General features: G+C 51.6%; 1 protein-coding gene across 9 annotated transcripts; it reads right to left on the reverse strand.

The window, feature by feature from the left end:
* Positions 1-412: 412 nt before the first annotated feature.
* SUSD2 (sushi domain containing 2) lies at positions 413-27,107 on the reverse strand. Of its 9 annotated transcripts, none has more exons than XR_011441681.1 (19): positions 26,481-27,107; positions 24,875-25,082; positions 24,525-24,676; positions 23,905-24,072; positions 23,164-23,338; positions 22,844-23,045; positions 22,581-22,666; positions 22,230-22,498; positions 22,015-22,158; positions 21,766-21,924; positions 20,759-21,007; positions 20,370-20,642; positions 20,084-20,260; positions 19,880-19,982; positions 19,503-19,774; positions 15,391-15,492; positions 14,133-15,209; positions 3,359-3,905; positions 413-3,235 (listed from the first exon to the last, which is right to left on the reverse strand). XR_011441681.1 is itself a non-coding variant. In XM_023646717.2 (15 exons), exons 1-15 carry the CDS (start codon positions 26,554-26,556, stop codon positions 19,750-19,752), a joined length of 2,466 nt encoding a protein of 821 aa, XP_023502485.2. In that variant the 5' UTR covers positions 26,557-27,079; the 3' UTR covers positions 16,289-19,749. The 9 variants fall into 9 exon arrangements, 1 of the variants encoding a protein (XP_023502485.2); XR_011441680.1 differs by having other exon boundaries at positions 413-2,689; positions 3,359-3,538; positions 15,391-16,130; positions 26,481-27,079; XR_011441677.1 differs by having other exon boundaries at positions 413-2,997; positions 3,359-3,538; positions 15,391-16,130; positions 26,481-27,079.
* Between the last annotated feature and the right edge of the window lie 838 nt (positions 27,108-27,945).

Here is a 27,945-nt window from a genome sequence, read left to right on the forward strand (position 1 = left end):
TCCCAAGCACCTGGGATCCACAGGCACCTCCGACAACACGCCAAACTGGAAGCCAGCTCTGAGGCAGCTGGAAGCTCTCTGGCGTCCACGTCTCACCGCCCTGTCTTAGTTCCCCCGTCCTCTCCCTCCACCTGTGTGGCTTGGCTCTGCCTCCATCTCCTTAGCACTCTCTGCCTCCTCAAGCTGCCGCCACCTCGATCCACTCACTATTCAAAGCACTGACGAGCCTTGGGAAATGCACACCTGATCCTGCCATGAGGCAGCGTGGACTCCTCCCTGGTTCTGGGGGGCCCTGGGTTCCCGGGGGCCCACTCCTCTCCCTCCCTGTGCATCCCACCCTGGGGGCTTGCCCAGCCCCTGCCCACATCCCACCCAGAACACCGGTGTCGATGGATTATGAGGTGGACTCTGGTAAACTTAAAACAAAAAGTTTATTCGGGGCTGGTTAGCAGTGCAGCCCAGGAATGCGGATTCCAACAGCACTTGAGCTGGGTTCTGACGGTTGAAGGGAGAAGGCAAGCTTTATTGTTGAGACTAACAAAGGCAAAGAAAAAAAGAGAAGGAATGTTTTTTAACAAGTTCCAGGTGCTAGGTAGTCGTGGGGCTGAGGGTCGGTTGACACAAGCCATTAAACTCAGGAATGTGCAGAGGTGACTCTGGCAGGAACGGGAGAAGGCTGCAGACACATTTCAGGCTTCTAATGAGTTCAAGAGCTCATCCTGAAGGAGGAATTTGTTCCTCTCCTCCTCAGGGCCGCCTGGCTCCGTTTTAGTGCCATAATATGAGGGATTCCATCTTTTCCCAATTCCATGTCTCTCTCTTTTGATCGAAATCTACCAGAATGGTAGCACTGATGATCAATTTCCTTAGTCCCTCAGGATCAGCCTGGATGGCACTGCCCTGGGTCCCTCTGTCCTTGGGTGGGGGAAATAGGAACGAGTCTGCACAGGTATTCTCTTATTTATCGTTAGGGAGGGCCACATTTGAACAACACGGCAGACAAGATGAGGCATGGCCACGTTCATGAGGACGTGTCTGCACATCCCCAAGAACATCTTGGACAGACGTCGAAGTTAGGAACGCAATTCTGCATGTTGGCTCTAGCTGTCCTGAGACTGCCGCTTGACCTGAATGCTGGTTTGACAACACTGAGTAGAGAAAACAGTGATTAGTTTAAATACTGTGATCAATACAAAGATTCCAAGGAGCAGCAGAAGGAGAAATTGTAATCCGGACTGTGGAAATGTGCCAAAGCCTGTGGGAAGCCAACTAAACAAATCGTTCAGACTGGGTGTAGGATCGCTAAAGGCACTTCCGTACTTTCTCACGTGAGTTAACAAAAATGAGAGGTTGGAAGATTCATCAGGTATAAAAACACAACATTCAGCTTGGAAGACAGCACACGGACCACCTTGTGACCCACTTGTCATGTCCAGGGCCGTTCCATTTTGGAGGACGGCCTTTCTCATTAAAGACATTTCAGTATTCAATAGTGATATTCCAGTTCGGCTACTGTTAAGAGCCTGTTGGGTGAACTGAGTCAAGGCTTCTGTATGCAATATGACATCTTATAACCCAATAGAAGGAACAAATGGGGCAGCTAAGTGACTGTACCAGTGAAAACCTGCACGAGTCCACCTGGCTTTAAGGAGAGGGAGATTAGTGACAGTTGTTAATTTGGGGCAAGCCCTTCCTTGCATCCACGGGGAACCGAGGGTGCAACGTCCTAGCCACCCAAGTGGAAGCCAGGTCCAAAGATTTATTCCACGTAGCCACTGAGTTCCATTAGGGGCCACCCAGTAAATGCCTGGTCGTCAAGATCAGTCTGTCTCAAATCAGTCACTTTCTTTAAGTTTAATGGTGTTTTTGGACAACTCAGGGGGTATCCACCCCACGTCGTGAGTGCAGTTAGGTTGATCTTGTTTTGAGTGGGTTTTTTGTTCCCAGCAGAAAGGTGAGACACTTAGCACAATGAATTAGGGGAGGAATAGCAGAGAGATTGGTAATTAAATGTACTAAAGGATTTCTGGATTCACGTACAGAATGAGGCTTCTGATGACAAACCCAGCTGTCACAAAGATTTCCTCCTTTTGTAATAGATTGGGAGATGTGGAGGGAGAAAATAAGGTAAGACGCAACAGTGAGCAAAAGGTCCTGAGTCTGGGAGGAGGTGTCTCCTCAGATGTCGGTTTCTTCTCTTCCTAGTCAATTCGATTGGGAGGTCTCCAGGGTCTGTACAGCACCAGATGTCGGCTCTTTAGCTGTGAGATGTATCTCCAAGGTTAAATGTCTTCTAGTCCTGTAGCAGTGTCAGTGGTCAGGGGCACGTGGCAAGGTCCTTTCCATGGAGCTCGAGGGCTGTCCTCTTCCTCTGATGCTTCCAGAACACCCAGTCACCAGGCTCGAGACTGTGACCAACAGGATCCTTTACACTGGAATCTGGGACAGCATCTCTAACCTGTTGGTGATGGGCTGGGGCTAAGACAGTGGAGACTCACAGGAGCTGGTCACACTCACATGAGACAACAGGGGAGCCACAGAAGGTTGTGGACCAACAGACACTGATCTGCTGGTGACTGTCCATGTGGAGTTAGTCCATGTTCTCCAAAGAGGGCACTGCCAACAGTCAGCAAGGCCGAAGGCAATACCTTAGGCCGGGGAAGTCCAGTCTATAGGTATATTAAGAAATCTGAAAGAAAATTGGAATCCAACACCTACCAAGGTGCCACATAATTTCTCTCTCCACAATTACTCTCATTTTTTTGCCAAAGATAATCATAGTAAAACTAATTTTTTTACATTAAAAACTTGGCCTGATTGGTGGCCCACCCCACGGCCAAGTGGTTGAGTTCACATGCTCTGCTTCGGCAGCCTGGGGTTCGCCAGTTCAGATCCTGGATGCGGACCTACGCACTGCTCATCAAGCCATGCTGTGGCGGCATCCCACATAGAAGAACCAGAATGACTTAAAACCAGGATATGCAATTATGTACTGAGCTTTGGGGAGAGAGAGAGAAAAAAAAAAACTTGGCCTGATTATTTGCAGAAGTGAAAATAAGAGAGCCAGCCCTGATTGCCTAGTGGTTAAAGTTTGGTGGGCTCTGCCTCGGTGGTCTGGGTTCAGTTCCCAGGTGTGGAACCACACCACTCTTCTGTCAGTAGCCATGCTGTGGCGGTGGCTCACATAGAAGAAGTAGAAGGACCTACAACTAGAATATACAGCTACGCACTGGGGCTTTGGGGAGAAAAAAAAAAGGAAGATAGGCAATAGATATTAGCTCAGGGCAAGTCTTTCCCAGCAAAAAATAAATAAAAAATAGATAAAATAAAAAAGTGAAAAAAAGAAAAGAGTACTCACTGAGAGCCAGCCCTCATGGCCTGGTGGTTAACGTTGGGTGCTCTCACTGCTTCGGTGGCCCGGGTTCGCTTCCCAGTTGCAGAACCACATCACTTGTCTGTCAGTTACCATGCTGTGGAGGTGGCTCACCCAGAAGACCTAGGAGGCCCTACAACTAGGATATACAGCCATGCGCTGGGGCTTTGGGGAGGAAAAAAAAAAAAGAGGAAGATTGGCAATGGACGATAGCTGAGTAGTAATCTTTCCCAGCAGGAGGGAAAAAAAAAATACCCACTGAGAGTTTCTGAATTCTGAAGGGGTCTGGTAGGGAGAAAAGGTAAATGTTCATCTTTGTTCACAAAGCTATGCCTTAGCAGTTTGTTGATGGCTTAAGAGAAAAGATTTCTTTAAATCTGGAAAAATAAAACATTAGCGCATCCCCTCAGTTTTTGTAGTGCCGGGTAATTCATAACAAATATGAATTCTTGATCTTTTGTTAACAGTTTTATGAAGCCATCAGTTTCTCTATTAGAATTCTGTAATTTCTTATCCAGTTCAGCTTTGCCATCTGAAATTTTATGAGAAACCTGTGTTAGAATTACTCTAGAGAGTCAGCGTCAGACCCCTTCCATGAATCTCTCTGAAGATGAAACGTATCTGCAAAAGCGTCAGAGTAAAACAATAACGGCCTGTAAGTGACAAAAGACTTAAAATGGCATGGCTAAAGATCTGATTACAATGCAATTGATAAAGAAATTTGGTTATTTCTGTAACACACATTTTAAGATAATGGCTAGAATTACACCAGGACATATGAGATTTTTAGGAATTTTATATAATCTTTAGAATACGTATTAATAACATTTATTTACACGACATATCCTAAGAAGGCTTATCATCGTTTATCTGACAATGCTTCCCATGCAATTTAACATACCAAATAAGCCTACTTAGTTTAAGATCTCCCTTTTTATAGGAAGAGAGAACAAATTCTTTGAGAGGTCCCAGGGGCACACTGGAAATTCTCAAAGTTAATTCTGGTCAAAAGAAAGACTTTAAGATTTGAATTTGGAGAAGTTTGCAAAAACATCAAAATGTTTTAAAACACTTGGTCAAATAGGATCATATGTCACCGTGAAACAGTGCTCAGTTATCCATTTAACCAAAGTAACAACAGAAGATGTTAAAGGCAAACTTAGATAGTTAAACAGTTTTTGAAAACCTCAACTCTCCTAGTAGAGACCTCAGCTTTTTGAACATAAGAAATTATTTTGACAAAACATAGAATCCTTGCCTTTTAGGTAGACTTACTCAAAAATAAAGAAAACCTTTCATAATCTCTTTATCAAAAGCAGACGAGGGCCAGCCCCAGTGGCCTAGTGGTTAAGTTCAGTGCGCTCCACTTTGGCGGCTTGGGTTCAGTTTCCAGGCACAGACCCACACAACTTGTCAGTGGCCCTGCTGTGGTGGTGGCTCACATAAAAAGAGGACGACTGGCAACAGACGTTAGCTCAGGGTAAATCTTCCTCAGCAAGAAAACCCCAAAAACACAAAAAAAGACAAAAAGTCCAAGAAAAACATCCTTTTAAGAGAGAGAAAGCTAAATTCTAATTTTCACACCAGCTTACTTTTGATATTAAAACTCATTTACTTAATTAAATTCATTTCAATCTTAGCCAACTTGACTATGCAAAAAACACTTTTTTTCAGGGTTCCTCTTCCACAAACCTTTGGAAGTTCTTTTTTACATTCAGAATTTGTCCTTTCTTCTTTCCCATAACCAGTTTTATTTTAGGACAAATTTACTTTCTTAACAAAAATATATCTCTATTCTTTATATCTTCTTTCACTGGAAACACGCATCTCACTTTCCTTGTATACAGAAATGTTTCCCTTACTCTTTTATATTAGTATTCTGTGGACTGGCAGATTTATAAATACCATCTAGAAAGATATGCTTTCTCAGAAAATTCCTCAGTGTGGCACAAAGCATGTTTATTAGTAAACCCAATATTTTAGCTTTTTCTATAATGAGAAGCCAAAAGTAGATAAACCTTTATTTAGTAATTAATGTCTAATATTTTATCTTACTTTGAAATGGTCTGGATGCTCAATAAGTTATCATTGAACTTAATTTAGCAAAACTTTAAGGTTTCAAGTTACCAAAATATTTTGAAGTTATTTTTAATTATATACCATAACATGTAATTATTGTTTAAAAAGTTCACCTAAAAACTCTTCAATTTTACTTACATCTATTTAGTTTGCTTGCCCCTAATAATCACATTTAGGTTACCAACAAAAACTCCATGAGTCATCAGACAAAGTTAGCCATCAATTTTTTTCTGCTAAATTTTGTAACAAAGATAACATGAATTTGTTTGACTTTTAGTAACCCAGGTAGAACAAAAGTTTTATATTTAATGTTGATAGCTCTAAAGACAACAAACTTAAACTCTCTTTAATACTGAATATTTTTCTAGATCACGTGATCCTGAAATTTATTTGGGTTAATTTCTATTATATTTAGAAGTAATTTATATAAGCACTTACTTTAAGCCAATTAAATAGAACTCTTTTAGAACTTACACCCTCTGGAGGTAGGAAAATATCACATATATATTAACATACACATATGTAGACACACACACATAGAGACCCCACAGCTATTGTTTTGAAATTACTGCCATGAATCAGGTCCAGGAATACAAAGCTCACTAGTCACAAAACAATTGAATCCAAGTTTTGTTTCTGCAGGTGGAATAAATTAAGGTTATCTGCTGGGATGGCTAAAGCTTTTCTCTACTAATATTTGTGGAGAAGACACTTAAGATGCTAGATTTTGGGCAAAAGTACTTCTATAGCTGTTTTTTTTGTTTGTTTTGTTGTTGCTTTTTAGTCTCAGGAACTGGTGATGGTTTAGATATCAGTTCCTGGAGAAGTTACAAGCTTTCTGAGATAAACAGGAGAGATTTTGGAGATTGGTGATGGGGAACGGGTGGAATCTGAACTGCCTCTAGAGCTGCATTTCCAGTTTTGCAAAGATTTGTAAGGTAAGGACAGTTGCTCTCTGCCTCAGAAATCAGGTTGTAACTGAAATGACATAGTAGGTTGATCTACTGGTTCAACTACATCGTCCCTAATTTGCTATTTGCTTCTTTCTCTCTGGGTGTATAGCTCTATTTTAACTCAGGGAAGAAGGCGTATATATATATATATATATATATGTATATATGAAGTCTTATCAGGCTCTGAATATCAGTTTCCAATTTGGCCAAATTTCTGATCATAAATTACTAAATCCTTTCAAATATCTTGTCAAGTTTCAGCAGGGACAAGTGGTAAATATTTCTAGCAGTATTAAACAATTTCATTGATTTTTTTTTTTTTTTTTTGAGGAAGATTAGCCCTGAGCTAACATCTGCTGCCAATCCTCCTCTTTTTTGCTGAGGAAGACAGGCCCTGAGCTAACATCCGTGCCCGTCTTCCCCTACTTTATATGTGGGACGCCTGCCACAGCTTGACAAGTGGTGCATAGGTCTGCACCTGGGATCTGAACTGGCGAACCCCGGGCTGCCAAAGTGGAACGTGTGAACTTAACCACTGTGCCACAGGGCTGACCTTCAATTTCATTAATTTTTAATTTTAGTTTCCCCTTGACTATTTGAGGGAATAAAAGCAATTTCCTAGAAAATCTCTCAGAGTTCTGTTAACTCTGAGAGGAGCTCATATGGGGCCCTCCTTTGAAGGTAGATATAGGGGTGTCTGTAAAGCCATTAACTTAACAAAATTTGTATAGTTTTTTCTTTTAGGCATTTCTTATATCTTAAATTTTCATTATATTTTTGCAACAAAGCTTTCAATAAGGTTATTTTGGAATTTTGAAGACTTTTCTTTTAAGCCCATGTCTTAAGTGATCTTATCTAATTGGAATGCTCCTTGTAATGATCAGCGTAACTCCCCTGAGGCTGGTGGAAATTCTGTGGGACTCTAGCTGGAAGTGGGGTTCAACCCACATTTCTCTGCGGCCACATCTGGCCACAAGTGGAGCGCAGCCTGCATTTCTTTCTGACCACATTGCAGGCTCCAATCTGATGGTCACCAAGCCAAGCTCTCAGGACAGGAAACAAGCTTAGTAAGATCTTGCATGTCCTTTTGTTAAAATTTACAGCTTCTGAGATCTTGTTTCTTAAGCAGGTGTTCTGGAAGGTGGCGAGCTTGGCGCTTTAGAAACAAAAGAGCGCATTGAATCTGCTCTGCAGTTCTCAAATCTAGTGCACAGAAAGACACATTTTAGAAGCTTGAAGGAATCCCAAAGTGGCCATTGTAATGTTAAATCATCTTTAGTATTTGGGACAAAAATTTACCAGAGGAAGGACCATAGTTCTTAAATATAAATCCAGCTGCGGTTCCTGAGGGAGGCTGATCACTTATGGTTGTTCTGGAACAACTGTTCCCCATAATTTAGAGGGGGCTGTTCTCAGATGACCACGGCAGGAGGGTCTATGTCTTGGATCGGGCATGTGCTGCTTGTGAGGACACTTCCCAGGGTGTCACCAATGGGCTGTTGGTCTCTCTCGTGTGTGTCTGGGAGATTCCTGGACACCAGGCGGTGTCAGGCTGCTCAAGGCACTGGATGCCCAATCCTTCAGGCGGCCTCCCGGACGAGCTTACAGAATTCCTTCTGACCCGGGAGCGGGTGTGTTCTTCTGTCGGGAGGCCCTTTGAGACCGCTGCATGTCACAGACGGAGTCCCGGCACTTCTGCTGGGTTTCTAATCACCTAGAAACACCCTGAAAGGGGCCGGAAGGAGCAGTGTCTCTTATCTTTCGAATCAGAGCACCCTTATTTGGACAACAGGAGAAACTACGAGGCCTGCGTTGGTTATCAGGAGCTGCTGAATTTCAAATTGTAAGAGAATGTGGCCACTGGAATAAAACAAAAGACTACTCCAGCTCCGATAACACTCACCAAGAAACGTCCTTGAACGCACATCCCAGTGAAGACAGGACAGAACCCCCCCTCTAAAGGAGCGAGGACAGAAATCCTTGAACCCAAACCTCCTGCCTTGAGCAGAGGCACAATCTTTCTTCCAAAATGGACAAAGATAGAGTCAACTACAACCACAAACACCTGAATAAGGATCAACTTGGTCTGAATCTTGACCCTAAAAATTGGGAGGTTCAGATCCAGGAGGACTCGCCTGCAGATCTCCAGGCTCACCGGGGGAGAGGTCAGAGATGGAAAGAAGGAATGAGAATGGGGAAATAACCTAAGAGAGAGTGGAAGTTAAAAGTGTTATAAAAGCTCACTCATCTTTACTCAAATAAATTTGGAAACCCTGACAAAATAAATTACTTTCTAGGAAAACATAAACAGAATTGCAATACTTGGGACATACCTATACTATAAACATTGTTGTTTATCTGAAATTTAGATTTGATTTGGCATCTTTTAGTTTTATTTGCTAAATCTGGCAACCTGAAATATGAATGACAAACTGATTCAAGAAGTGGCAAATATCCGGACGTGTCAATGATCATTTAAAAAGTTGAGAACATTTCAGGAATACTAGCCTACTTCAAATACCTTCTGGAAAGTTCCACAGGTGAAGTGTGTCCTGCCATTAGGACCAGAGACCTCCCCTGCCAGTTAAGCTCCCACGGTGTAGAGCCAGGAGGAAAATGTCCACATTCAGTTTACAAAGCCAGTGTAGCACTCACCCCAAAGCTGGCAAAGCAAACCACAGACCAGTTGTGTTTGTGAAACTCAACACAAAACTCCTAAATAAAATATTAGCAAGGAGAATCTAGTAACGCATTAAACAGAACATGTCCTCGGGGTCGGCCCTGTGGCCAAGTGGTTAAGTTCACGTGCTCTGCTGCAGGCTGCCCAGGGTTTCGCCAGTTCGATCCTGGGCACGGACATGGCACCGCTTGTCAGGCCATGCTGAGGCAGCATCCCACATGCCACAATTAAGAATATACAACTATGTACCGGGGGCTTTGGGGAAAAAAAGGAAAAATAAAACATCTTAAAAAAACAAACAAACAAACAAAAACCAGAATGTGCCCTGCTTACCCTAGTGGAGCCGACACTGGTACTGCAAGGAAGGCCTGGCAATTGTTCCAGCATCATTTATGATAAAGACCTTTATTTTCCTTATTGAGTTGCACTGGTGCCTTTATAAGAGAAAAAAAGGGGCCGGCCCCGGGGCCGGGTGGTTCAGTTCTCACACTCCGCTTTGGCGGCCCAGGGTTTTGCTGGTTCTGATCCTGGGCGCGGACACAGTACCGCTGAGGTGGTGTCCCACATAGCAGAGCCAGACGGACCTACAACTGTGTACTCGGGGGCTTTGGGGAGAAGAAGAAGACAAAAAAGAAGATGGGTAACAGATGTTGGCTCTGGTGCCAATCTTTAAAAAAAAAGAGAGAGAAAAAAACGAAGTAAACAAATCCATCTGATTTTAAAACAAATTATAAACGTATAGTAGCTGAAATCGCATATGAATAAACCTAAGAAATCAATCAGCCAGAACACAAAGCGCGTAAAGAGATGTGAATAAATACGGGAATTGCGTCTCTGCTAAAGACGCGTTTCAAGGCAGAAGAAAAAAGATGAATTGTTAACAATTAGCTTTGGAAAAAGCGGACAGTCATCTGGGAAAATAATAAAATGGGATCCCTAGTTACACCAAAATAATTTCCGGTTGGATCAAAGATTTGAGTTAAAAATGAAGCCATGTAAATATGTAAAGAAAGCACGAGGAAATTTCATTTACATTCTTAGAGTGGGAAAGGCCTTTTTAGGCATGACACAAAATCCAAAGGCCGTAAGAGAAAAAAAATGAAGGTATTCGAACACATAAAAATTTAAAATTTTGCGTGGAAAACATCTTAAAAGACCAATAAAAAACTTGGGAAAAAATAGTTTCAATACATAATAGTCTATGGGGCTAGTAGCTTTAATACTTAAATGCTTAAATATTTACTATCAAAGACCAAGTATCCATTAGAAAGATTCACAGGATGTGACTCATTAGACGACAGAAAGAGAACTCCAAGTGGCGGTTTCAACATATAAAAAGTTGCTCAACCCCACTCATAAATAATCATGGCCAATTCAAACAACGATGAGGTCCCACTGGAGCAAAGTAAACAACTCCAGGCCCAGAAGCCTTCCTCTGTGAATTCCTCCAAACACTGATGGAGGAAAAATGCCAGTCTTACACAAACTGTTCCAGAGAACAGAAAAGAGGAAAGATTGTCCAACACTTTCAACGGGGACAGCACACCCTTGAGAACAAAACCCGACAAAGAAATTTCATGAAGGAAAAGTAGAGGGTGATTTCACTCATGTGCAGAGATGCAAAACTCCTTAACAAAATACGAGAAAACCAAATCCAGCAAGACAGCTAAAAGAGAACGCATCACCACCAGTTTGGGTCTATGTTGGGAACGCATGATTGCTTAAACACCAGGAGGTCAAGCGACGTAATTTACCACGTTAGCAACTAAAGGAATAAAGAAGACAAATCACCAACCATGTCAATAAATGCAGAAAGGCGTTCGGTAAAATTTCCCGGCTTTCACTCACTAAAAACTCTCAGTAAACAGAAGTAGAAGGAAACTTCCTTAATCTGATAAGCTGTGGTTACAAAACCCTACAGCAAACATTATACTTCACGATAAAACATAAGAAAGCCTTCCTTTTGAGATGGAGCCCAGTTCCTTTTGAGAACAAGATAAGCATCGCTAGCTTTCATCATTTCCTTTCAGTAATGTAAGGGAAGTCCTCACCAGGGCAATAAGGTGAAAAAAACAAATAAAAGGTATAAGGACCGGAAAGGAGGACATACAAGTGTCATTATTTGTGGATACTCTACACATCTGTTAGATCTGTTAACTGTTAGAAATGGGTGAATTGAACAAGATCACTGGAATCAAGGAAAACATACAAAAATCGATGATATTTCTACATATCAGCCACAAATGGAAAGCACTTTTTTGAGTTGAAATCATTTACAAAAGTATACAGAAAAATCAAAGCCTAGAAGTAAAACTAACAAAGGTATGCAAGAGCTCTATCGGGCATGCTACAAAATATAAAGAGAGAATTTAAAGACTAAATAAATGGAGGCCTAGACTATGTTCTTGGAGTAGAAGGGCTTAACATTGTGAAGATGTGAATTCCCCCCACGTTCGTCTATAGATTCAATGCAATCCTAATTGATGCGGGGTCAGTGAGCTGAGGAGTCGAAAGAAAGATTTCTTGGACTCTTAATGATGAGGATTTTAGGCTGGTTAATTTTAAAACTGCAGATGAGAAGCAGGCTCTGAGGAGTGGGATTTGCTTGCCCTTTGTTGGGAGGCATTTGCATTTGTCGGGGGAACCTCCATCTGTGGGGATGCCTCCCTCTCTGTGCCAGGGGGAAGGAGGATGGCCTTGTCTCTGGAAACTCTTAATGGGGAAGGCTAGAACTTAAGTCGGTTACTGTCTGGCAACCTCATGTAACTGATTTAGGGTGGTGGCTTCTGGCCTTTACTTAATCCGATTTGATTCTTATCCAAAAGTTGTGGGACCACCCAATGGCCAGACCCCACCTGCACTGATACCATTTTAACTTTTTACATGTTCTTTCCTTTGTCTTGTAAAGAGATAACTCACATACCTATGCCTTAAATTTAGCCTTACTCTCCACCCATGTTGGCAGCAGAAGCGGCAGCAGCAGCTCCCCATGCCAGCAGCATCTCTGACTGCCCGTGGGTCCTGTCCCCACGCAGCAGCCCTGACTGTCTATGGGTCCTGTCCCCATGCTATTCCACACTATTCTCTAAATAAAAGAGCACTACCGCCAGATCTTGAGAGTCCAAGAAATCTTTCTTTCGATTCCTCGGCTCACCAACCCCGCATCATTTCAATCTGGCAGTAGTGCTCTTTTATTTAGAGAATAGTATGGAATAGCATGGGGACAGGACCCATGGGCAGGCAGAGCTGCTGCGTGGGGACAGGACCCATGGGCAGGAGGAGGTGCTGCTGGAATGGGGAGCTGCTGCTGCCGCTTCTGCTGCCAACATGGGTGGAGAGTAAGGCTAAATTTAAGGCATAGGTATGTGAGTTATCTCTTTACAAGACAAAGGAAAGAATATGTAAAAAAGTTAAAATGGTATCAGTGCTGGTAGGGTTCGGCCATTGGGCATCCCACAACTTTTAGATAAGAATCAAACCGGATTGAGTAAATGGCAGAACCCACTGCTTAAATATTATCCTCAGCCAAAGACAAAGGAGCATTTTGGGGGGGGGGAGGGGGGGTGTCAGTTACATGAGGTTGCCAGACAGTAAACAACTTAAGTCCTTGCCTTCCCCATTAAGAGTTTCCAGAAATAAGGCCATCCCCTCTTCTTCCTGGGGCAGAGAGGGAGGCATGGAGATTTCCTTCACAAATGCAAATGTCTCTCATCAAAGGGCAAGCAAATTCCACTCCTCGGAGCCTGCTTCTCATCTGCAGTTTTAAAATTAACCAGCCTAAAATCCTCATCACTAATCAAAATTCTAACAGGTTTTCCTGTGGAAATTGGTAAGCTGATACCAAAATTCACATGGAAATGCCAAGGACCAGGACTAGCTCAGGCAATCTTGCAGAAGGACATAATGGAGGACTTACACTATGGGATATCAAGAACAAGCTCTGGTAATTAAGACAATTTGGTATTGGTGCAAGGATCCACTGAGCAATGGGACGGAACAGTCCCCAGACCTCTGACAGAGAGGACACAGCAGTGCAGTGGGGAAGGGATGCTGTTTCAATCAATAGTGCTGAGTTGACTGCATATTCACATGAAAAATGTGTCTTTTGACCCCTACCTCACACCATGCACAAAAATCTATTCCAGATGGTTTGCAGACCCAATGATGAAATATCAACCAAAACCACTTTTATAGGAAAACACAAAACAGCTTTGTGACTTTGGAGCAGGCAAATGTTTTGCAAACAGGACACAAAAAGTACTAACTGTAAAAGAAAAAATTGATAAATCAGACTACATTAAAATGAAGAACTTCTGTTTAACAAAAGACATCATTAAAAGAGTTAAAAGGGAGAGTATTTGCAGTACTTATATCTGACAATAAACTCTTATCTAGAATATACAAAGAACTCCTACAGATTAATTAGAGAAATCCAGACAATTCAACTGAAAATGGGCAGAAGATGAACAGACACCTCACAAAAAGAGGGGCTCCAGATGGCCAATGAACCTATGAAAAGGCGTGCAGTTTCACTAGTTGTCGGAAAAATGTAAAGTAAGCCCACAATATGCTGCCACTCCACACCCCTCGGAAGAGCCGAAATGAAACAGACTGATAATACCACGTGTTGGCAAAGCTATGGCAAAATGAAACTGTCGCAGGCTGCCAATGGGAATGCCAACTGGAAAAACCACTTTGGAAAACTGGCATTGTCTACGAAAGCTGCCTCATGCACCTCGTGCCCAGCAGAGCTGCTCCTCGGAACTGACCCAACTAAATGCAGACATTTGTGCATCAAAAGTCACGTGCAAGAATGTTTACAGCACCAGGCCATCCTAGGTCCAAAGTGGAAACCACCCCAACGTGTCCCAACAGGAAAATGGATGAACAAAGTTATTAGACAGAATAATACTCAGCAAAAAGAAAACAAGTCAATTACTGCATCACACCTCAACGTGGATGATTCTCATAAACACAACGTACAAAAGAAGCCAGAACACCAGAGGGGATTCTGTCTATGTAAAGTACAAAACCAGGCAAAACTCACGTGCGGTGTGAGAAGTCAGTGGTTAATCTGGGGAGGAGGGAGCGGCTAGTGACTGATGGAGATCATCGTGGCAGAGGTGGGGTCGGTGCTGTCCAGTTTCTTGACCTGGGTGGTGGTTAACCGGGCACGTTCACTGTGGATTAATTCATTGAGTTGCACCCCGAGGAGTGCACTTTCTTGCCTACGACTCGTATTTTGTTTATTTAATTATAATTTTTTTTTTATAGCTGGAAGTTTGCACTCCTTGACCAATATCTCCCCTTTTTCCCCACCTCCCAGCCCTTGGTAACCATGTTCTACTCTCTGCTTCTATGAGTTCAGCTCTTTTAGGTGCCACATATAAGTGACATCATACTGTGTTTGTCCATCTTATCTCGTTTAGCATAACGCCCTCAAGGTCCATCCACGTTGTCACAAACAGCAGGATTTCCTTCTTTCTCATGGCTGATAGTATTCCATTGCACAAATATACCTCATCTTCCTTATCCACTCATCCACCGACAGACACTTAGGTTGTTCCCATACCTTGGCTGTTGTGAATAACGCTGCAATGAACACGGGAGTGCAGACATCTCTCAAGATCCTGTTTTCATTTCCTTTGGATATATACCCAGAAGTGGATCATATGGTGGTTGCATTTTTAATTTTTTGAGGAACATCCATACTGTTTTCAAAAATGGCTGCACCAATTTACATTCCCACATACAACTTTATACTTTAAAGAAAAATTAAAGATATCCCATTTATATCAGCCTGGGTTCAGTCAAAGAAGCAAGACCCGTAACTGCGGATGCTGGTCGGGGGCCTCTGTAAGGCTTCAATCTGATGCTGGAGCTTGACATCCTTGTGGCAGTGAGTCAGGAGGGAAGATGGGTGTAAAGTGGAGGGGAGGATCCAGAGCTGCTGGAACCCCAAGTGTGGCCTGGAGCCCACAAGGATAGGCTGAAATCCATGTCCCTTCTTGTTGCCAAGGACAAAAAAGGTTTCCTGTAGAAGCTTGGAATACTTGGCCCAGGAGTGCGTGGAGCTGAAGGTGGATGCTGGGGCAGGTGGAGCCGGTGCAAGTCTAGCCTCTGCCTGTGGGAATGAGCGAGTCAGTAGATAGGCCACAGAAAAGACTGCCGACTCACTTCCACCCTCCCAATCTTGCCAGGGCATCTCCCTGCTGGCCCATCCTAACCCAAAGCAGACAGAAAGGGGGTTGTGGGAGTCTCTTCCAGCCTAGCCAGGTTGCTGCAGGCCCCGCAGCACGTCTCACCCAGCTGGCGAAGAGCACAGCATCGGAAAGCTCCTTCCGCCACGAGGGTGGAGGCGATCAGGCTCTCCTGGTGGTTGGAGGTGAGTGTCAGTTGGCGCAGCTCTAGGAGGAAAATATACGAGCTGTTTAACCAGTCAATCCTCTCGTGTGAATATCTCCCAGAGGTAAACCTGAACTTATTTACAAAGGATAACAGTGTTGGAAGAAGCAAAAAACTGAGCACACCTTCATTTCCACCAACTGGGGACTGACTGTTCAGCAAATTGTTCCGTATGAATTTTTTATTTTTAACTGTCATAAAATACCAATGACATAAAATTTACCGTCTTAGCCATTTTCAGGTCTACAGCTCAGGGGCGTTCAGCACAGTCACACTGCTGTGCAATCATCACCACCATCCGTCTCTAGAACTTTTTCATCTTCCCAAACTGAAACTCTGCACCCATTAAACAATAACTCCCCATTCGCCCTCCCCCAGCCCCGGCACCACCATTCTGCTTTCCGTCTCTATGGATTTGACTGCTCTGGGGACCTCATATACGTGGAATACACAGTATTTGTCTTCTTGTGTCTGGCTTGTTTCACTTAACATTATGTCCTCAAGGTTCATCCATGTTGTAGCATGTGTCAGAATTTTCTTCCTTTTTAGGGCTGAATAATATTCCAGCATATGGATACACCCCATTCATCAGTTGAAGGACACTTAGGTTGCTTCCACCTTCTGGCCATTGTGAATAACGCTGCAATGAACATGGGAGTACCTGTTTGCATTTTTTTAGACCTTATGCACATAGCATTCATTTCCAACACTAATGAAAAACGTAAAGCCATCTTTTCACATCTCTGCCTCTTGTGTATAGAGGAACTGATTGCTGCAAGAAATAGATTGTAACATGTATTATGGCTTAATCACAAGAGAAGTTTATTTCTCGTTCACATAGCAGTACTGGATGGGCGAACAGGTCAGTGGGTAGGGGATACCCTTCCACATGCTGGGGACCCAGGTCACCAGGGTTTCCAAAGTCATCCTTGCACCAGCAGAGGAAAGAGCTTGGAGGACTGCCTGAAGGAGGTGTTATGAGCTAGGCCTGGAAGTGCCCCACCTCCCTCTGCTCACATGGCACTGACTAGAACTCAGTCACATGACTACCCCAACTGCAAGGGAGGCTGGGAAATGTAGTCCAGTGGGGGTTGGAAGAGGCGTCCTGGCATCGTGGGCTGCTGAGCAACTCACAGGCACCTACACAACCCCATCTCCCTGAAGGTTTTTATTCTTTGAAATTCAGCTTGAACAGGACTCCTCCTTCCTTGGGTGCTTCCTGCACCCCCTGACTTCCCACTCCCACTGCGCGCTGCACTGACCACCCCTCCTCCTCGGGCGGCATCAGCCCGTGAGCCCTGGGAGGATGGAGTGGCCCAGGGTGGGGACTTGGCCACCCTGGGGCTTGTGGAAGAAGCCTGCCTGGCCAAGCAGGGGGTCCCTGCTCCCTGCAGTGCTGTATTGGTCCCTTGTGCCTGCGTCAGCCGCTCCCCACTGCATTCAGCCAACGGGAGGCCCTAGTGGGAGGCTGGAGGGCAGGAGAATCGGGTGGCGGGGTTGCCACCTGTGGCTCCAGCTAGGGCCTGTGTGGTTCCTGCTGTTGGGGGACCTGGGCCCGGCCAGGTACCATCCTCCTCCTTTGTCCCTCAGCCCAGGGGTGCTGGTGGGACCCTGTGGCTGCCTCATTGTCTCCCATTTAACTTCCCGGTTCTCCCATCACCTGCACTTCCCAGTCCCTGGATTACCGTCCCCAAGCCCCGACTGGTACAGGGGTAGGGGCTGGCCACTGGCTTCCGATGCCATGATTCCCTGAGGCTGTCATTTGGGGAGACCACCTCCCTGAGGCAGGAGTCCCTGCCTTTGATGTCTCCAGGGAGCTTGTGCTGCGCTCCCGGACCTTCCGCCCTCACACAGGCCCTGTAGCACCCCCGACTGCCTAGGGCCCCTGGGAAAACCCGTCAGGTGTTGGGGCTTCCCAGCCCGGCCTGCCCCTGGCACTTGGAAAGCCTGATGTCTGGGACCAGGGCCGTAGACAGTGTACCCCTTCTTCTGCTGGGGAGGGTGGGGTAGCTCTAAGCTCCTTCTGGGGGCGGGGGCCGAGGGAGGCCATGCTTTACTGCTGGGATAAAGGAAGCCTGGCCGAGGAGGCGCCTCAGTTGCTGGTCGGCCCTGCTTTCTTCAGACCCAGCCGCACTTCTCCTCTGAGCCTTCGCTCAGGCTGTTCCTCTACCTGGAATGCCCTCTCTGGCCAATCTCTTCTCTGAGAATTGGACCTGCCCTTTGAGATCTGTTATGGGAACCATGAAGCTGCCCCTGCCCCTCAGGGCCCATGTCCCTGCTCCCACATATCCAGGCTGCCTCAACCAGGACACTGACTTCTCACCCCTGACGAGTGCTCAGCCAGGCCTGGTTCGACACGGGGACGCACTGGGGACTCAGGTCGCTGGGAGGCCAGCCCTGCCTTACCTCATCTGCAGGGAGGAAAGTACCTGCCCGGCAGCCAGGGGCTGACGCTCCGCCCCACCCTGTCCTGAGCTGGGAGCCCAGAGAGGTGGGGAAGCAGGAGGCTGAGGTCTGGAAGGACAGGAAGCACCAACCTTATCCCTCTGCTCTAGTCTCCTGGGCACTGTCCCCGGGAAAACCCCCAGCCCCTCACTCTCAGCTGTGTTCCTTTGAATGCACCCCGTCATGCACACTTGCCTCGTCCGGGAAGCTCTCCAGACAGGACCTGCCCCTGCCACCCAGCTCTCTCACCTCTGCCTGGGACCCTCCAAGGGTGAGGCAGAGGAGGTAGGAGGCCTGGGCTCTGACCCTGGTGCCCGTGCTAGCTGGATGACCTGGAGTGACCTGTGCAACCTCCTGAGACCAGGACCTCCCAGCAGAGGGGAGACGCAGAGATGGGCCTGCATGAGCCCTGGCCAAGCTTGTGACTCCAAGCCCGCTGGCCGGCTGCAGAGCGGGGGACGACTGCCCTCGCGGAGGGCCTGGGTCCCCTGCAGCCTCCACCTCCAGTCCGTTCCTACCCTCTGCTGCCCCCACGTGGCCACTCTTGGCACTGCAGGCATAGAGAGGGGTGTGGGCCTCCACTCATCACCTCCCATCGCAGGCTCTCCATTCTGTGGGTAAAGCCGCTGAGCCGCCTGCCTGGGCCAAGGAGCGCCCACCTCCAACCCCGCCCTCCCCTGTTCTCTCTGTCTGAGACCCGCGATGCAAATCTGACGCCATCCCACCCTGCCTAGGCGCTCCTGTTGCTCCCATCCCACACCCTCGCCACAGGGCGGGCAGTGATAGATGAGGCCTGTGCTCCGGACCTGGCTCCTGGACACTGAGTGAAGGGCCCAGGGACCCTGTTCAGGACTTGGGCGTGGCACTACCAGTAACTGCCTTCAGGGTGGTGCCGGGGCAGGTGCCTATGTTGGGGGAGGGCAGGTTGGCCCCATCCTATCTTCTGGGCACCCAGCGTGGCACCCCATGGTGAGCCCTTCACAAACATCACTCTTTGTCCTCACCCCACAAAGTGGTCACTGTTCTCAATCCCACTTTTGATCCCATTTGGAGAGACAGAGGCTGGGGAGGGACCTGTCCCAGGTGACCTGGTGGTGGACGGACTCAGACCCAGTTGCCCTGGGTGCCGTGGACCCCACAGGGAAACCCTGGAACTCTCCGGAACCGAGGCGCAGCATGAGCACGAGGACACCAGGGAGGGGGCACCACAGGCCTGTTTTCTCCTCGCGTGGGCAGGGAGGGGTGTTTCAAATGATGTTCCCAAAGTGTTAGACTTACAAGCCCGGAGCTCCTAGGGTGACTCTGCTTTGGGGTCCTGAGGCCTCCCCACACCCTGGCTGGGCCACCTGCAGTCTCAGGCTGGGCCCAGGGATCGAGGCGGCTGGGCGCTGGGGCTCCCGGTCTCAATCCATAAGGATCAGGGCCAAGGGCGCGGACATGGCCCCTGAGGTACTGGAGTTGGGGGTTCAGGAGCCCGGGAGACCCATGCCAGAGCTCAAGGGTGTGGAGTCTCAGGTCTGGGGAATTAGAGCTGCCAGGATTTGGGGACAGAGCCCTGGGTGCCGACCTCGAGAACTGCAGTTAGAGCTCGGGGTCCAGGTCTGAGGAGACAGAGCAGGGCATGGGGCCTCGGGTCCACGGGCATTAGAGGCTCAGGTACCAGGCGTCCGGGTCCCAGGTGTACGGTGCTGGGGATTTGGGGATCCAAGTGCCGGGGCGCATGTTCTTAGGAGTCCAGGGCTTTCTCCTAGGAGGGTGGTCTTTGGCCCCGGGGTGGCCTGTATGCCTCGTGCCGCAGGCCAAGTGCGTTCTCCTCAGGGCTGCGAACCCCAGATGGCCCTGCAACAGAGACGTGGTCTAGAGCAGGGTCCCACGGGAGCCGAGGAGGGGCGCAGACCAGGGCCCTGGTGGTGGGACCCTGGGTCTGGGTGGGTGGGGTCTCACATGTTGCCCTTCCTGCGGCGCAGCACCACAAAGACCACCGCCATCAGAGCCACCACTGCCAGGCCTCCAAAGATGATGCTCAGCAGCACTGTGTGGCTTCGTCCTGGAGAGAGGGCAGAGCGGTGAGGGCCACCCAGGGCGGAGGTGGGGAGAGGAGGGGGCGCTGGGGCTGGACGAGGGTGGGCGCGGGCGGGACATCCTCACTTGGCTGGCACGTGGGGGTGGGCGTGGACCAGGTGCCATTAGCTTGACAGGTGCTGGCCTCTGCCCCGGCCAGGCTGTAGCCGGTGTCACAGTGGAAGTGGATGGTGGAGCCCACCAGGTACCTCATGCCATCCTTGTGCCCGTTGAGGGGCGGGGCCAGCCAGCCGCAGGACACCACTGGGGGGGGGCAGGACACAGACGACAGGCTTGAGCCACTGGCCGCCTGGGGGGCCACGTCCCAGCACAAGGTGTCCACCCCCTCGCCTGTGCCCCCCGCCGCCCTCACCAGACTGCAGGCTCTGTACGCGACGCTGGTGCAGCTGGTAGGCCATCCGCGTGGCGTTGCCCACGCTTAGGCTCCCGGTGGCTGCCACATCAAAGCTGCAGAAATGGTTGTCCCCACACAATTTGGCCACCTCAGTCGTCTGGCTGGAGTTGGGGGTGATCTCGTCAGGGAAGAGGGGCCTGAAGGTAGGGTCATGCTTGGGGCCATACAGGAAGTTGTTGACCAGGAGCTGGGAGTCATAGGTGAGCAGGGAGGAGGCGTTCTCCACGGCCCCTGGGGAGACATGCAGCAGGCCTGGCTGGTGGCCGAGGGTCTGGGCTCCCCACCCCAAACCTCCACTGACCCCGTCCCCCATGCCCCCTCACCGTGTACACCTCATGGTCACTCACAGTCAGCCCCAAATTGGAACAGCTCTTGGGAACTGGCATCTGGCGGTAGGACCTGCCCACTGCGTAGGGTGAAGTCGTCTGTGAAGTTGTCATTGAGCGTCCCAAGGAGGCCTTGTGTATAGGTAAGGAACTTCTCAGGCAGCAGGACAGTCACACTCAGGAATGGACCCTGGATGCTGACCTCCAGGCCGGCCCCCGATGACAGCATGATTGATACTCTGTCCTCGGCAGCCACTGACAGGAACATGCCTGGGCACAAGTGGAGCTGGGGTCAGGGTCGCCTCCTGTGGGCACCGTGCTAGATGGGTGGGCAGGTACCCGTGAACTTTGGGGGAAGGAGAGGGCGTCTCCAAGGCCAAGCCTGGGCCCACACCTGTGCTGGGATGCCAAGAGGCATCTGAACTGCCCAGGCCCCGAAGAGGCCCCCCACGTCCACACTGCTCCCTAACAGGGAGGCAGCAGCCACGCCCACCTCTGCCCTTCCCCAGGATCCCTCAGCGCCAACAGGCCCATCCCAGGTCTCCGCCCACCCCCAACTGCAATCCATTTCATTTGTTCAGTTCCCTGAGACAGCACCACTGTGAGAAGAGGGGCAGACAAAGAGCTGCGGCTCCCTGACCCTCAGGGCCAGCTTCCCTGCAGCAGGCGGAGTCCTATCATTGCAGCTCCTGGCTCCTCTGGGCCTCCGTGAGGACATGTCCCACTGTCCTGGCCCCTAGGGCCTGTGACCAGGGTGTGCAGGCAAGAGATAGACCAGGTCCCCCAAGCTGGACCTCGATACCCGGGGCCTAGAACCACATCTGTCCATAGACAGCCATGGGCTGGGGCCAAGCGACCATTGTGCTGGCTCCCTCCGCGGGAGGTGCATGGGGTGGGGCTGACTGTCGCCCCCCAGTGAGCCCTGAGAGGCCTCTGTCTCTGCGCCCGTGCCCTGCTTACCACCCCACCCCCAGCCAGTGCTGGGGAGAGGTGTGGAGCCCAGTGGGGGCAGCTCGCCACCCACTCACCCTTCAGGTCCATCCAGCTCTGCTCGGCAAAGCTCAGCACCTCCTGGTTCAGCAGCACCTGCAGGACCCCAGCCCCGCCAGCCAGCCGGACCTCCACCACATCTGAGTCACCCTCCTGGACAGCCACGGCTGTCAGCCCCGTGCCTCGGGCCTGCGTGCCTGGGTGGTGGGTATAGAAGGGGGTCTGCTCGGCTCCAGCCTTCCCCCAGGGATGAGCCTGAGACCCCCAAGCCCCAGGCCCAGCCTCACCCTCGGGCGTCGTGTCCGGCTGGGCCCGAGCCTGCACCGTTAGGTTGGTCAGCGACGCCTCCAGCAGCACGTACTCGCCGTGCCCATTGAACGTGAAGTTGGCGCCGTCAAAGGTGACAAAGTGTGGGTCCCCGAAGGCAGAGGCTGGGGGGAACGGAGGGTCAGGTGGCCCACCCTGGCCCAGCCGGGCCCGGCACCCCCCGGCTGGCACCTACCCAGGCGCGGGGGCCGGTAGCTGCGGCAGTCGCTGGAGGGCCGCCGCCGCATGTAGCGGGAGCACTCGGGTGCCCAGAGGCAGCAGTGGTAGAAGCTGATGACGTCGTAGAGCCAGTGGGACAGGCCGGGCACCCGGGGCGGCGCACGGAAGGGGGGCGCGCCCCAGTCGTGGCCACGGTCCGGGGTGCTGCCGCCCATTGAGTCCGCCGTCAGGAGCTGTGTGCCTGCCGCCGTGTAGCAGCACTGCTGGCCCGAGGCATACTGAGGGCTGAGGGCACAGACAGGTCAGAGTCACCGTTGGAGTCTGCCCCCGCCGCTACCCCCAAAACCCCCACCATCTGGGGGCTCACCTGGCTTGCACGGAGCGCACGCAGTGCACAGCCCCTGGGTGATAGGTGCACTCACTGCCATGCTCAATGTCACAGCCGTAGTCCGTCTGCAGAGCAGCTGGTTGCTGTCAACTGTGCTGGCTTTGGGCTCTGCCAGCCCCTCCCTGGGAGCCAACCCCTCGGACCCCTACCCCACCTCGCGGGGCCTCTATCTGCCTCCCCTGGTGCTGTCTTGAGCAGGGGTCCCCTCGTGCCCTCCTGGCCCTGACTGGGTGGGGGCTCACGTGGAAGCGGCCAGAGTCGGCCCGGGCCTGGGCCAGGGTGCAGGGGCAGTCGGGCAGCTCCTCCAGGAAGTTGGGTAGCTGGTCCTCCAGCTCCTCCCAGGCCAGACACTGAGTACGGGCCCAGGCCACGGGGTCTGCCCGGAAGTCGTCGCCCAGGTGCCAGGCCAGCGCATGCTCGTTGCTCCAGAGTGCGTGCACGTCCCTGCGGGGGACCGCACACTAAGGGCCGCCCTCGCTGCCCCACCCTGGGTTCCCTGTCAGGCTGGGCAGGCACTAGGCAGGCCGGGGGTGCCCCCAGCCCAGCCTCTCACGGTCCTCACTTCTCCCCAGAATGGTATTCGCTGTTGATGATCCGAAGGGCACCCACTTCCCATCTCTGGTAGTTTTGAGGTGCAGGTTCCGGAGTGAACGTGAAGAAGCCAGAGTTTGAGACATTTGTGGCCAGAGCATACAGGTATGACCACTTTGCTGTCCAATCCTCTGAGTATGGCTTCCCTGAGGGGATGAAGTCCTTAGTCAGCCCTGGGGCCTGTCCAAGGACCCCTGGGGCAGAGGAGGAGGTGGGCACCAGTCCTTGGTGCTCAGAGCAGCCTGATAGATGGACAGAAGTATGGACAGATGATCTCTATTGGAGGGCCTGTCCTGCTGATCCAGCAAAGACCCTGGCTTGAGTGACCACCCCTTCTTCCCCCTACATTTCAGTGACCACCACCATCCCCCTACGTGTCCCTGCTCGAGGCTGGGCCCAGGGCCATGCCAGCCGTCCAGGGGCTCAGAGAGGACGGGGTAGGACAAGCTTTTCCAGGACAAGCCTCGTATCCCAAGGCTGAGAATGTCCACACCTCCTCCAAGAGCTGGGCCCCAAACAGCTCCCTGTGCTGCTCCCTGCCCGCTCCCGCTCGCATCAGCTTCCTTTCCTCGCTCTCCATCCCTGCCTGGAACTTCCCCCACCAGGAATGTCCTTTCTCTCATCTCTGCAAGCCCAAAGCTCGTGACCCTACCAGGCCCCACAGAGGCAGCTGCAGAGCCCCTTGGTCCAATCAGCCCTCTGCCAGCCTCACCTGTCTCCTCGTAACCCCACAGCTCGATGGTGACGGACTGCGTGGGCAGAGCCGCGGTGTTCCAGGTCAGGGTGAGGTTACCCTTTGTGCCAGCAGTGCCATAGTATTGCCAGCGGGTCTCGTTCTCCAGCTGGAGCTTCTCTGTCTGCGACACTTTGCTGGGGTGCACTGGGCAGAAGAAGGTGAAGGGTGAGCCCCTCAGGGCCGAAGCATGGCTGTCCCATTGGAGTGATGGTCTCCTACAGATCCTCAGGCAGGAAAGGAGAGCCAGGAGAGCCAGGAACCTGCCTTCTGTTGCCCAGGCCTCTGGCCTCCCCCGGCCTGGGCGAGCAGAGCCGGCAGACACTGGCCCACCTTGCTGGGTGACACCTGCAGCCCCTCCCTACTCCCTCTGGACCTCGACTCCTGTCCGGATGCCAGGATGTGGGGAGAGGAGCTGTGGGAACCCACGACCCCATGGTTGGGCGGGCCTGCTGAGGGACTGGTTCAGCCAGAGCGGCAGGGCACGGAGGCTAGCCCGGCCTGCATATGTTAGCACTGGGGAAATTCCCTGTGGGGGCCCAGGGCCCACGGAGGGTGGGGCCTGCTGCCCACGCCTGGATGGGCGCAGTGGAGCTCACCAGCCAGCCAGGTGCCCGAGCGCGGGAAGGAGCTGCCATTGTCCATGGAGAGTGTGAAGGGAATGCGGCCAGTCTCATAGAGCAACGGTGACACACAGTGCACGTGTCCCAAGGAGTCCACGTGGCCACGCGTCTGGACGCTCTCATTAAACCTGTGGTGGTGGAGGTGGCAGGAGAGGCTGGGCCAGGGTGGGCTGACCCTCTCTGAGACGTGGGCCCCCAACCTCCTGGGGACCCCATCAGGCCAGCTGTCCCTGTTCTCGGTCCGAGGGGCTCCACCCTGCCGGCCAGTGGGTCTGGGCCCTCAGCATGCACGGAGCCCTGGCTGCCCAGCCCCTCAGATCTCCCACCTGCAGATCACGCCATCTGTGGGGCTGAACCAGTTGAGATGCTGCACTACGAAGTCCTTGCCGCCCATCATGGAGCCCGAGTAGGGCAAGATCTCCAGGCAGAAGTCCCGAAAGTCCTTGCAGCAGGAGTCCAGGCCGAAGCAGGTCGGGTGGCAGGAGCATAGCTCGTTCCACTCCCCACAGCGGTGGGAGCAGCTTTCCTGGGCATCTGGAGGAGAGGGCCCTGAGCGCCTGGCCCGGGCGGGTGCTGGGCCAGCTGCCCCATGCCCAGGGCCCACGTCTTTTTCCCTTGGAGCCCATTAGGGAGAAGCATGCCTGGGAGAATGCTGGCCAGAATTGCCCTGACCACCACGTGGACACAATGGAAACCCACAAGGCCTGTGGGGTGCGGTAATTCTCAGTGCAGATAATCCAACAGTTGGCTTGAATGACCCACCAGCTTGAACAAGGAGAGATAAGGGAAATGCCTCCAGGCGTACAACTTTGCAGCATCAGAAGGAGCCCCCAGGGCAGGGCTGACCCTCAGCTACCAAGTCCCAAACCCAAGGGCGTCCTCAGACAGCCACAGGTGCCTGTCCTTGACATGGGTCAAGGAGCTGTCTCCACTCCCTGAAGGTCTCTGGCCCTGCAGCCTGAAGAAGGACCCTCCTGGCTTGCCTGGTCCGGATCTGGGGACATGGCTACCAAGAGTCCATTGGAGGCTGGTAGGGGCTGGTGCCCAGGCAGGAGATGGCAAAGTGTGCCCCCCTCCTCTCAGGGGGAGGAGGGGCATTTCTAGCAGAAGGCCCAGCAGGGCCAGGATGGGGAGAGCGGTCTAGTGGGGGGCTGTGGACATAGGCCCCAGCCTTTTCTGCTGTGGGGACCCGTGACAGGGCCATATTTTCAAGGGATCCATCCCTCTAGACCTGGCATGGCCAGGTGGGTTAGAGGGTACAGACTGGCGCGGGAAGCAGGCACTGAGGTTGAAATCACACATCCCACCCGGCCCTTCCCTGCCACTCCCCCAACGAGGGCTAGTCAAGGGCCAGATCTGGGCCTGAGCCAGCCTGGTGGCCCCACTTCACCCAGTGCCGGCCTGGCACTCAAGAGCATCAATAAATATTTATTGACTGAGGATGTGAGGACTCACGGGGGTGGGGAGGCTGAGTGATGCTGGTAAAGGTGAGATAAGTGCAGGAGGGTGGTGGCACTCCTCTCTCCTCTGAGACGGGAGTGTGGGCCTTCCCTGGGATTGTCTTAGTTCACCTCCCTCCCCATAAGGACCCACAATCCTGCCTGTCGCTGGACAGAGGGCCCAGTGGGGCTGGGAGGCTCCTCTATGTGCAAGTGCAGCTCTCCTGAGCCCACCACCACCCTAGCTCCCTCCCTCTGAGGCAGCCACTGCCTCCTCACTCCCAGGGAGTTTGGGGTGGGCACGACCCAGACCCCCATTCCTGCTGGCGGCCCCTTGATCTTGGGATCCCCAGAACTTCTTACCACGCCAACTACAGTCACAGATGGCCTGACAGATGGTCAGAAGCTGAGCCTAGAGGGTTGTCTGCCCTGGGCTTGGCTGCAGCAGGCAGACGGACAGACAGGGGGACAGAAGGGCAGAGTAGGGGCGTACCTGCTGCAGGCCAGCGGCCTGGGCTGGGGGCCGTCACCAGCAGCAGCAGGGCCCAGGGCAGGAGGAGCAGCTTCATCGTGCGGCCTGTGTCTGCAGCTGGAGCAGCAGAAGCTGTGGAGGCGGCAGACCAGCTCACTCCTCATGGCCCGCCAACGCCTGCCTGTCGCCCCGCCCCACCCCACCCTGTCCGGTCCCTTCTCAAAGTCCACAGGTGCCCGCCCGCCCACGTGGGCCAACAGGGCCCAACCTGCCCTGTTAGCACATTCCTGGCCCATTGGCCTCGGACAAGGGAAGGGAGCCCAAGCCTCCAGCTGCTGGATTTCTGGCACTCGAGAAGCCGGATGTCCAGAGGCTGCAGCTCAGACCTCTGGATCCCAAACGGGCCCTGTTCTGGGCGTCCAGGGTAGGGCTCACACAGAGGAGGGGACGCCGCAGGGTGGGTAAGGCTAAGGTGGGATTGTCCCTTCAATCCCGGGATTCCAGCCCCAAGGCATCCAGCTGCAGACTTGCATCTCTAGTCCTCGGCTTCCCTGCAGGGAGCAGGAGTTCCCAATTCTTGTGCACAGCCTGGTGGGGCGAAGGAGCAAGTAACGTCACACAGGGCGCCTGCCTCGGCCCCGAGAGTCTGGGTTCTAGAGGAGGGCTCCCTCTCGGGGAGGGTGGAGCTGTCAGATCAGCCACAGCTTCACAGGCATCCCCTTGGGAGGGGTGGGTAACCGTGGCGGGGGTGGGCTGGGGGGCTTAGACCAGAACTGTGTGTTTCCCCCAGGCGGTTGGGCTAGGTCCCCTGGGTGCTCACAAAACTAGGCCAGTCCCCCAGCTCCCTGGGCAGGGGAACTTGGAGAGGAGCCACCCAGCCCCAGCAGCCCCTGCACTGTCACTCATGGAGTTTGCATAATCTCTTCACTCTTCCCCTCCCTTCTCATTGTGCAGGTGTGGAAACTGAGACCCAGACTGAGATGGGTGGGGCCAAGGTCACCGGGAGAGGCAGCCGGGCTGGGCCAGGCCCCTGGGAGGGCTCAGGCTTGAGACTCTTTGGGGCCCTGCCACCTGGGTTGGGCATCGGGACAGGCAGACAGTCCTCTCCCCAGTGGCAGCTTCTCAAGATGTCCAAAGGGGACATGTCCTGGGACCTCGTAGGGAGCTGAAGCTGGCCGGGGGCATGAGCTGAGGCTGTCTGGCCATGACCGCCTCAGCTCTTAGGGTCAGGCCAGCCCTGTTTCCTGGGCACCGCCCCTCTTGCCTGGTGGGTGTGCCTGCAGTTGCTCCAGAGAGGCAGGCTCCTACAGGTGTCAGGGAAGCCAGCTGGGTAAGTGGGGAACCACAACTCACAAGTTGCTTGCTGGCCACTCGGGCACCTCTGTGGGCGGGTGCCCTGGGTGTGAATACTGAGGTCCTGAGCTGGGGGGCAGCCCGGATCTGGCCTGGGGGCTGGTGCTGGGGCTCATCCCAGGCTCAGGGCTGA

This window comes from Equus caballus, chromosome 8 (genome assembly GCF_041296265.1).
Source record: "Equus caballus isolate H_3958 breed thoroughbred chromosome 8, TB-T2T, whole genome shotgun sequence".
Classification (NCBI taxonomy): Eukaryota; Metazoa; Chordata; class Mammalia; order Perissodactyla; family Equidae; genus Equus; species Equus caballus.

Bases quoted from the DNA above. Each gene is read 5' to 3' on its own strand.
- SUSD2 (XM_023646717.2), bottom strand. From the start codon at position 26,556: ATGAAGCTGCTCCTCCTGCCCTGGGCCCTGCTGCTGCTGGTGACGGCC. The intron at 22,159-22,229 runs GTAGGTGCCAGC...CGTTCCCCCCAG, and splicing joins CTACCGGCCCCCGCGCCTGG to CCTCTGCCTTCGGGGACCCA. The intron at 19,775-19,879 runs GTGAGACCCCAC...TCTCTGTTGCAG, and splicing joins CGCCGCAGGAAGGGCAACAT to GGCCATCTGGGGTTCGCAGC.